We start from the raw sequence: 10838 nt of genomic DNA on the forward strand, positions 1-10838 counted from the left end.
ACAAACCGCGCGAGTATAATTACATTAAAAATCCATCTTTGTTTTATGTAATCATCAGGCCATTTGGGGTTGGCTCATGGGTGAGGGGGGACTTAATTTCCTGCAAGAATAACAGAGTCGTTTCAAATCTAAATGAGTAGCCTAAAAAAGGAATATAACAGTGTCCATTTGAAGTGCCTAAATGCGGCAAAACTCGAGTCACTGAGTCGTCTTCTTCTTTTCTTTAAATCTTTATCTGCCCGTTTTAGCTTGTACTGGAAATTACCAGTCCTTTTCCACAAACCCTCCATAACCAAACTATGAATAATGCATCGGATTGGCATGCACGCAGCAGCAGACACCGATGTTCCAGCTAAACGGGCCTGTCACAACCGTGACGTATCAAAAGACCACAGCCACAGGAATGAATTAATAAAGAGCTGTTGTTTTTCATGTTTTACTGGTAATAATAATAATAATAATAATAATAATAATAATAATAATAATAATAATAATAATAATAATAATAATAGCCAATTGTTTTGTAAAAAAAATTGTCGACTCGTTTAAGAAACGTTTGTTAATTTATTATATGACCGAAAAACACTTTTGTTTAGGTGGATCCAAGTTTCACATGTGATGGGGGGAAAAAAGTTAAACAATCTCGTGATTTTTTTAAACTTTTTTTTTTGGTTTGCTTGTTTTTACTTTTGTAGAAACCCGTGCCTCAGGTGAGTTCACTTTCACTGTTTATAAAAACATCAAAATTACATACAGAAAGCACATGATTTTTTTAATACACGGAAATAAAGTAAAATACAAAATGAACAAACCCCACCCCGTCCCACACACAAGGCATTCATGAAGCCACTAAATAATAAAATAATGCATGTGTCTGGTTTATAAACATATTTTACACGTGCCCGTACCGGTTTGAATACAGTCTTCGTGTTGCTGTAATTTCTCTGTTTGTTCACTGCCAAAAAGATGGCATTCATGGCAATACGCCCTCCTTTAAAGCGCTGGAGGAGGGGGGCTGGGAGGGAGGCACAGATCGCCTTGTGAATATGGGCAGCAGATCGGGTTATCCTAACAGAAAGTTCAGCATAGCCTACACATGTTTTACAATCTCACATTTCTGGTGTGTCGCCCGTTTCACCTTTACCAGAGGAGGTCCAAACAAGGTCAGATGGGCCAGACATTCAAGTGAGAGTTGCCCTTTGTCGAGGAGGTGGGGGGTAGAGAAAGGGAGGGGAGGGAGATGGGGCTCACGTCACGTCATCCTTGAAGACATACTCATGCACAACACTGCCGAGGCATTTCCAAATTGGACAGGAAACAGAGGAGGGAAAAACACTTCGATTATTGTCTCTCTCTTTTTTGTTTGTTTGTTGTTTGTCAAAGAATTCCCGCTCTGTCCTTACACAGAGAAATTGGTTTGGAAATATAACGAGGCCAGCCTCTATATAGGTTCAAACTGAAATAATAATAATAACATAACAATAATAAAACAGATCAAAACAACTGCAGAATGGTTCGCCTTGTTTGACAAAGTATTAACCGACCCAGCTGCATCCTCCTCCTCCTGCTCCTCGAGGTGTCCCGCCGGCCTCCTCAGCCGTGTGGCTGCTGAGAGAAGGCGGTGGGTATAGCCTTGCTATCCACCCCATCCGCCATTTTTTTTATTTTATTTTTTTTGTATTTTTAAAATCTTTTTCTATTTGTTTGTTTGTCTGTTTGTTTTGTTTTTGTTTTTTGGCGTCAAAAACCACGTCTGGGTAGGCTATAACGTCACAGTCCCCTTTTATTTTTCTCATAAATAGCCTATATTTAATAGTCATGTTCGTTGTCCTTCGTTTTAAAAACATAAATAACGTCCACGGATAATTTTTTTCTCTCACTTTGTCCTTGGATTATTTTTTTCCCCGCACACTTTATAAGCGTTAAAGTTCAGTGTCTCTCAGTCGCAAGTTCCGTAGTGCGTCCGCGCCTCGTGTCCTGTAACGTCTCTCTGGGGGAAGGGGAGGTGAGGGAAGTGGAGTAGAGTGGAAGGGGGGAGAGGGAGGAGGGGTCACAGTCCCAACGCGGCCGTGTGCTTTTTGGCCTTCAGTCTTAGATCTGCGATGCTTGAGTTTTTGCTGGTGTTCTTGGCGGCGGCGGCGGCGGCCACGACGGAGGCGGCGGAGGCTGACTCTGCCGCGAGCGTCGCCAGGGGGAGGCCGAACGGCGGCGCGGGGAACATCATGTAGGGCGCGTGCGCCGCCAGGTGAGAGTGCAGGTGGTGTTGCGCGTGCGCCACGGCGCTGTCCAGCTGTAGCTGCGCCTGCACCTGAAAGGAGAAGGGCGGCACGTTGCAATGACTATCCTACAGGACGGGACGCACGGATGGGGAGAGAAGGGGGAGAACATGCGTTAACTTTGTCTGTAGGCTCATTTTCACTGGTGTGACTGCAGATTTAGTTTCGATTAGGCTGCTTTAAAAAAAAAAAAAAGAAGAAGAAAGAAAGAAAGAAAATGTATGGCTGCTCAGTGAAACAGTGAGCAATAATCACTGGCCGTGTCGTTTAGCTCCTGGGGTTTTAGTGGCTACACTGCAACTCTTGTGAGTCAGAGATCAAATTTGTGTTTTTATTTTGCTGGACATCGACTGCATGAAATGCAATCTAAAGCCAAACTTATGTGGCCTTTGGGAAATAAAGTTAACCAGCGGTGCTCAAACTAAAAACTAGACTTCACTGACATGACAGAAGATATAAACTCAATAACTTAACGGCTTTATCCAGATTCTCTGTATCGTGCTATTAGCTACCATATATACAGGTGTTCAAATTAGTAGTCTAAATCAAATATCAGGGATTTCCCTTCACTTATTTAAATGTTAAAATGTTTTAGTACTACTAGTAGTAGTTTTGGCCTGCTGGGCCGTTAATATGTTTGTGTGCTGTGGTTTAATGGTTAAGAAGAAGAAAAAAGACAAATAGCTGGTTTTAAAAAAAATAAAATAAATTTGTAAAAAATAAAAGGAATTTTCCAATTAGGCTGTACAGACTCCTCTGTGTTGGCACAGTGTTTTTGTCAGTGTGGTAATAAGAGTTTAGTTACCCCCTACATTGGATCTGGAGTCTCTGCATAGCACTTGGGCAGAGGCTGTGCCAAGAGAGCAGTCGGGGGATTGGTCTGGTTTTAAGACTAGACGCTTCAAAGTAACTTGCCTGTTGGAATGGCATCCGTAAAGCCCCCACGTTGACATATGGCGCTACACGACAGGCTTCAAACTGATTCGCTGCTCCAATCAGGACTCCTGCGAAAACACAGATGATAGCCTAATCATGTGAGAAGAATATTCAACGACACAAAGAGTAAAACCGCAGGGCTGAATAACGAGCAGTAAAAGCTGATTGTCTGGAGTAAACTTGCAATAACGTCCAAGATAGACACTCACTTAAAAAATATATAAACAAAAAGAAAACGCCATGATTCTGATGGCGTAATTAACTGGAAATTAAGCCACTAACTAAATAGTAACATAAAGGCTGGCTCGCGTTCGAGTGTGCAGTTGCTTTGCAGTTGAATAAAAGTAAAGTGGAATAGACATAAACATATAGTCGTTTGTGTTGTGTGGGATAAAAGTGTACCTTTATGTAATTGGTTTTCCTGCTTTCTGCATTTGGCTCTTCTGTTCTGGAACCAAACCTGTGGGGACAGAAATTAATTAGAGACCCACTGATTGGCAGCTGCTTGCGAGGCCATGTGTAATTCCTCTCAAAGTGACAACAACCGAAGAAAAACAATATCCCCGAGGAGCAGTGAAATATTAATGGCACTGCTTAACCCCAGATTTTAATTATTACGTTTAGTCTACAACAAGAGAGAGACAGTTTGAGCGGAAGCAGAGAGAAGGGAAACAGTGGAGTCAAAAAAAAAAAGGAAAGTGTAAATCTACTAAAGGGAGATTTAAAATCATATCAGAAATGAAACGCTCTTGTTGGAAATATGCAGGACTATTGGACTATAATAAATAACCTTGTCAGCGCTGGTTTCATCTTTCTATAGATTAGTGTCCCTGAAGAGTTGAATGGTCTCTCGGATATCGAATAGCAGCAATGCTATTATGGTTTTGGACATCAGAGCAAAGCGATCCGAGAGCATCTCCCTCTTTCTCTTTCCGCCTCCCTCTCATTAAATGACCACTGAAATTAATTACCCTTATCTGCAGAAAAATCCATGTCAGAGAATCGCTTAAATGCCTCGCAGTTTTGTCTAATCACCGCCATAACACGCACTCACACACAGACACACACAAAAAAACTCGCTTCAAAGACAGCTCACTTCTCTTTTTCCTCCTGTTGAAATCGACAAGCGTCAATTTCAGAGAAACGCCTTGGAACACAGATTAAACGATTTATTACTATGATAATCTGCTTTGAATCTCTCAGACAAAGCACCGGCTGAATTAGCCCACGATGCAACGCGTCGGCGTGCAGTCCCCCTTTCACGTCAGCAGGCCTATATACACGCACGGCGAAAGCTTGATTGAAATATCATATTGATTTGGCTGTCAGCTGGCTTCATTTATTGATCACAGTTAGATGTCAATCGGAAGTTCTTTTGTGCACGCTTCAGGTATAATTTATTAGCACGATAAAAGCAGGAAAATGCACTGCAGAATATTGATTGAGGCGCAATTTAAAAAATAAAAAAACACATCAAAATAAATGTGTGGTCTGTGCATGCAACTGGTAAAAATGTATAATGCCCCAGCAGAGATAAAAGAGAGAGAGAACGAGACAGATAGAGAGTGAGGGTGAGCTGTTCTTGATTTGGGTAGAAAATAATACATAATTTATGCAAATCCCCCGAGCTGTGCCCCTTGTTCGGGACACAATACGCCTTATTGGTGAGATTCCAGTTGAGACCGGTATAGAGCCCTGCAAAAAGCTGGCTTTAACTTTTTTTTCGGGGGGTGTGGTGGGTTGAGTTTGAGATGGGGGATTTTTTTTTTTTTTTTTAATGGAGGTACCCGTTTTGTTATGCCCCCCACCCCAATCCAGAAGACCGCCATGTTCGTTGTGGAGACAAATACTGTGTCCTCCACGAAATCGGGCCATACGAGTGTGAAATAAGATGCTGTAAGGTTTTTGAGAAAAACAGATGACAACAAAAAAAATAACAAACAAAAACAACAACTGTGTTCAATAAAGTACACCTTCTTCTTCTTCTTCTTCTATATGCCCCCCGCCCCTCCCGCGGATTGCACAAGACCTGTCTGAGCCCCCACCAATCACCCACCGACCCCACAGACTCGGCGAAGCCCTTACTGGGTTTCTGCGCAGATGGCCTGTCCCCGTGAAAAACTACAGCAGCGCTGACAAACAGGGCCATGGTAACATATACACCCAGAAACCGAAGACAAATATTTAGAGGCTTTATTTGTTTCCGCCCGTTTGGACAATAAAGATTCAAAACGTGGTCTCGTGACACGAGCAGCGCCTAATTGAGATAATGAACACGGTAAATAATCCAAACGTGTTGAGGGGGGGAAAAAACCCTAATCACAGAGAATAATTGGGAGAGGAAGTTGCATGCTGCTGGTGAACTCTGCCTTCCTTTCTTAAGATCTTAAGATCTCATTTAACTTATTACAACTTCAATAACACTTCTGGGGATCCACTCAACCGTCTCACAAACACAGCATTACATCAATAAATGCAGCATTAATACAAGTCAGTCGAGCCACACTTATCGTATTGCATTAAAAGAAAACAACAACCCTCAATCAAACAAAATATTATCACCCTCACACCGTTTACATGCGGGATATCAAGCAAAACAAAAATCAGGGAAGAGTGTAAAATCCTTCCTGTAAAAGGAAAGACCCGTGGAAGTTTTTCCCCCGTTTATTATTATTATTATTATTATTATTATTATTATTATTATTATTATTATTATTATTATTATTATTATTATTATTACTACAGCAAACATCATCTTACACTTCCATAATGCCGATAGTGGTAATTATAATTGTCATTATAATGAATTTTTAATTATGATTTAGATCTCAATTTCATGCTTAGACTCAAAATATGGTCACTTTTTCTATCACAGATGTTATCTTATTTTTTCCTCTATTATTATTATTATTATTATTATTATTATTATTATTATTATTATTATTATTATTATATAGTCTCGTTTAACTGACTGTCCCTACCTGTACTCGGGCCTCCGACAGTCCCAGTCGCTGGCTAAGCTCCTCCCGCATGAAGGCGTCCGGGTAGTGGGTTTCGTCGAAGAGCCGCTCCAGCTCATTGAGCTGCTCTAATGTGAAGTTAGTCCGACTTCTCCTCTGTTTGATTTTAGTTTGTGTCTCGTCTTCAATGGGCTTCGAGTCCTCTTTTCTCTCTTTTACATCCGTGGTGCCTGTTGTGCGGACGAGAAAGGAGGGAGACGTCAACATCATGTGGCTGTACTGTGACCTCCAGCCTGCTTATTACTGGACTGCATATTTCTAAGGTGCTTAAAAGTGTTATTTTTTTCTTTTTTTTCTTTTTTTTTAATGTGCAAAAATGCTTCACTGTCATGTTTAGGCTAACGCATAATTCAGATTATAAACAGGTAAAAACACAAGCCACCCACCTGGGTATGCAAGCGGAGATTAAAGGGCACCTAACACACACAAAAATCAGCTAGGAATTTAAATAAAGCAATTAAATAAAAGCTTACAACCGCCAAAGAAAGAGAGAAAGAAAGACGTGCCCTCAAATATCACAGAGCTATCAGACCTCGGATGTTTTGTAGAGCTACATAAAGCTCTTTAATTATTAACTGCTTATAAATATGCAACGCTGTGCCCACTGTTGGATGTCTGATACACGCTTGTCGCAGTTCCGCTTTTAACCACGCTGCCCATGACGAACAGATGTCTTTTTTTCGCAAGCACCCAGCTCTAAGATATCTTGTCCAGTATGTTGTCACATTTTGTCCAGGTTTCAGAAAACACTGTGGGGAAGGCTTGCACGGGACACACGAGCATCTGCTCCACTTTCATTAAAACGTCAAGCAAAATTTTCTCTGAAAATCGTAATCAAATGTAAATATTTCTATTTGGTTCAGCCTTTAGTGTTGGAAGTACGATTTTTTACATCACCGGTTTGTTTACCTGCTAATGTTTTGGTTATGCAATCATAAATATATACATAAAAACGCTAAATTATTGAGGATAGCGGTGATAAATAATTATCCCTTCTGGTGTAAGCCTGTGTTATATTGGTGTGCGGGATCACACGTTAGTGACAGCAGAAATGACAGGACTTGTACTGAATCGCTCGAGTCCACCGATTTGAACGCCAGGTGTGTTTTTACGCCTTCTTTGAGTTCAAACGTTCCCATAGGCCTCACAATATAGCAAGTACAGATGCCCGAGGTCATTGACAATCAATGCTTCTTAAATAAATCTGATCACTCTCAAGGAGGTTAACCTGCAGCGTTACTGAAGACAACCCACATAATTATTTGTATGATCTGTATATACATATACATATACATATATACATAAAAAGCACGATATCGCAAGTGCACTAATATTATAGAAATATGGGTAGTTTTCCACATGCGGGCCTTACTGTTTGTCACACGTGGGCCTTTTCCTGGTGTTCTGTATTTTTTAAATTGAAACTTTTTAAATGCATTATAAAGAGATAATAAGCTATATTTTAATTAGCATTACAGTCTCAGGAGTAGCTATTTTCTTTCTTTCTTTTTTAAATAAGGCAAACAGCTACAGTTACCAAAACCAATCGATAGCCTGCACTTCCAGAAAGCATCAGTTAATAATTTCTCTTCTTACCTCGCTAACTGACTGTCACTAAATCGAGAATCGCTCCACCGGGCTGCTAAAAATCTGCAATATATCCGTGTGGATGACAGTCATGAGCTCAACTCTTTTTCGCAAATAAACATGTGGCTGCACGCTCGCTTGTCTTCTCAGGGCTCGATCACTCCCTCTCTCTCTCTGTCTTTCTCTCCTCTAAGTCCTCTACACATTCCTGCTCGTAAAGACTGTGTATAGAACACCGTGAAGTCCTACCGTCAATGAGTTTGGGGCTCCCGGCGTCCCTGATTCTTTCCGGGCCGAGCATGTCAGTTTCCCTGCCCGGCGAGAGCGCAACGTTCCGGTTAACGGCGGCCGGCTCCTCTCGGCTCCCCGGCTCCGCAGATAAAGACTCCCTGCTCCCTGCTCGCGTCGACCCGGTCTCCAACACCTCCCTGTAGGTTATCACTTCCTTCTTCTCCTTCACTTTCTGATCGAACGACTTAGACACGAAAGCGGTGAGCTCTTCCATCACTCCTTCCTCTCCTCTTTAAAAAAATCACACACACCACACTCACTCACTCACTCACACACTCTCCCTTTGCTCCACGACAGCTTAAGACATCAGTGGTGCGGCTCTTTTTAAAGTCGACCCCTTGAAAATGATACAAGGTGATGCAGCCAAACTCTGGACAAAAGGTAAAAAATATATGAAGATATATCTTCTCAGCCAATTCCTCCTCCTTTGGTAGCGGAGTTGGGAACCTGCTGGTGATCCTCTATTGAAGTCACAGTATTTATACTTTGCGGCGCCTTGCCCCCTTGATCCGTGCAAATTACCTCCCCTCAGGATGCCGGGATGAGCCCCCCCCCCCCCCCCCCCCACGCCCCCCACCTCCTACCCCTTCACTGATACTGGAGCGAGAGAGAGAGAGAGGAGAGAGAGAGAGAGAGAGAGAGAGAGAGAAGCCGAGTAAAAACATTAAACAGCACCACCGCTATTGGCCATTAATCCGAGATTGACAAGAAGGACTAATTAATTTAATTAAGCGCTCATTCGCTGCTATTGTCCTGAGTTAGTTTTTTAAACACCCGGGAGATGGTCACGGATCTCTCTCTCTCGCTCTCTCTCCCGTCTCTCTCGCTCTCTCTCTCTTTCTGCAGGGGTGTGGCTTAAAAAAAATCAGAAAATGACAAGAGAGAGGGAAGCACATGGATGAGGAGCCCTTCCTCGCTATATCTCTGTGATCTGCGGAGGGGAAAAAATAATAACAAAAAAGACGCAACGCTGACACGGAGAGAGAAAGCGGTGAAAGCTGGGACCAGCTGGGATGCCGAGAGGTGCAGCACCAACTTATACACGGAGCTTCAAATCAAGTTCAAGTGAACACATTTGGCTTTAACCCACAGTTGTACATAGTTCGCTTCAGGCCTGCTCTATTTATTTATTTTATTGCGCTTTTAATTTGAAAGTGGATTTTCACGGTTTAAAAAAAATAATAAAATTGGATAAAAATATTGTATGGTAAAGTATTATTATTATTAGTATTATTATCGGATGTTTTTTTTGGACAACTTAATCAATATTTTTTTAGACCACCCCGTTTGTGTCTCTGATCACTAATTGTTGTGTTTTGCAACGTCATCATTAGATACGCCACATCGCTTCATATTAATCCTCAGTGGGGTTTTTAAGTCATTAGGATGTTTAAGCAGCTAAACGTTTAATTATAGTGCCTCTTGCGATGCGTTGCCATTGGGCTCACTAATTAACGCTTTCAACTCGTTTTTTCTCCCCCTCCAGCTGAAACGATTATTTGCAAAAAATAAAAAAATAAACAATGGTTCACTTGCGTGTTCAGGTAGGTATATAGCGAGTGCAGCGAAGAGATGGCAATTAAGCCAGAAGAGGAGGGGACGTGTAGCCAGAGAAGAAACTGGATATAGCGGGATTTAAAAAAAAAAAAGTCGAAATGAATTTGATGTAAAATTAAGCACGTTTATTGATAATCTATAAAAAGCCTCATTTCCACACAAGTCCTCTTTACAGTTCTCCTCATTAAATATTAATGAAGTTTCTGCTTAAACCTTAGGCATTAATTACTATTATTTCTACTGCATCGGAAAGCGGGAGGATTCCTCCTGTAGCGTTGAGTTGCCTCCTGTGTCTATTTGCACTGAAACTGCCCCATTTAATGCTCTCTTATCTGTCATTCCTGTGCACATTAGCAATGTATCAGTCGATATAATGTTGTCCTTTCTTCTGTTTTTAAATGTCAGGAAGCAGTTATTCACTTAATGTTGTTTGGATCCTCTGCCTGGCCTTGTTTGTGAAAAAGATTAATATCTGAGAAGATGATCTCATGCAAATAATCACTGACACACATCCACTCGTTTATTTGGGCGCATTGTGAGTGAGTATTTTGTCCGATTAAAACGAAATATAAGTAGCTCGTGCTGTTGGCAGACATACACTTGCAATACATTTGTAGTCATCATTTTTCATCGACTGGATGCTATTTTAAAAACTGCACAGAAAATACACCATCAAGAGAAAAAAAAATACAAATGAAGCTTAGTCCCTCATTAAAATACTACATTAAATAATCTCCATTTAGAAATGCTCTTTTTTAAAGAGCTTTTACCATCCCCCAAATCGTCATAATAGTCATGCTATTATGGAAATGTAATTGTCTAACTTTATCTCGTTTAATTAAGGCGATTCAAGCGACTTTGTTTATGTAGTAGTGTTATACAAAAATACTTTAAAACTGTTTAACACAATATCTAACGTTGCAGCAACAACAACAACGACAAACTATGTATGCCGAATTATTAAATAAGTGTTGTTTAGTTAATGAAACATAATAGAGGCAAAATCCGTAAAGCTATGGTAAAAAAGGGGGTCCTTCGATCGATTGCTCTGTGTTTGATTCTAATTCCTTGATCGATGCTTTCCGGTTTGACAAGCAGAGTCTCCCAAACAGTGCATGGCTGTTGTTGAGAGGCAGTGCCATTTAAAGGTGAGAAGCGGGACTCTCCTTTT

The 10838-nt window shown here is 41.1% G+C and overlaps 1 protein-coding gene across 2 annotated transcripts; it reads right to left on the reverse strand.

Moving 5' to 3' along the window:
- Positions 1–544: 544 nt before the first annotated feature.
- shox2 (shox homeobox 2) lies at positions 545–8609 on the reverse strand. Of its 2 annotated transcripts, none has more exons than XM_026193645.1 (5): positions 8069–8609; positions 6194–6402; positions 3615–3672; positions 3192–3280; positions 545–2308 (listed from the first exon to the last, which is right to left on the reverse strand). In XM_026193645.1, exons 1-5 carry the CDS (start codon positions 8322–8324, stop codon positions 2051–2053), a joined length of 870 nt encoding a protein of 289 aa, XP_026049430.1. In that variant the 5' UTR covers positions 8325–8609; the 3' UTR covers positions 545–2050. The 2 variants fall into 2 exon arrangements, with proteins under 2 accessions (XP_026049430.1, XP_026049429.1); XM_026193644.1 differs by having other exon boundaries at positions 545–2344.
- Between the last annotated feature and the right edge of the window lie 2229 nt (positions 8610–10838).

This window comes from Astatotilapia calliptera, chromosome 14 (assembly GCF_900246225.1).
Source record: "Astatotilapia calliptera chromosome 14, fAstCal1.2, whole genome shotgun sequence".
Lineage (NCBI taxonomy): Eukaryota > Metazoa > Chordata > Actinopteri > Cichliformes > Cichlidae > Astatotilapia > Astatotilapia calliptera.

Bases quoted from the DNA above. Each gene is read 5' to 3' on its own strand.
- shox2 (XM_026193644.1), bottom strand. From the start codon at position 8,324: ATGGAAGAGCTCACCGCTTTCGTGTCTAAGTCGTTCGATCAGAAAGTG. The intron at 6,403-8,068 runs GTAGGACTTCAC...TCCGCACAACAG, and splicing joins GAGCCCCAAACTCATTGACG to GCACCACGGATGTAAAAGAG. The intron at 3,673-6,193 runs GTAGGGACAGTC...CTGTCCCCACAG, and splicing joins TGTCGGAGGCCCGAGTACAG to GTTTGGTTCCAGAACAGAAG.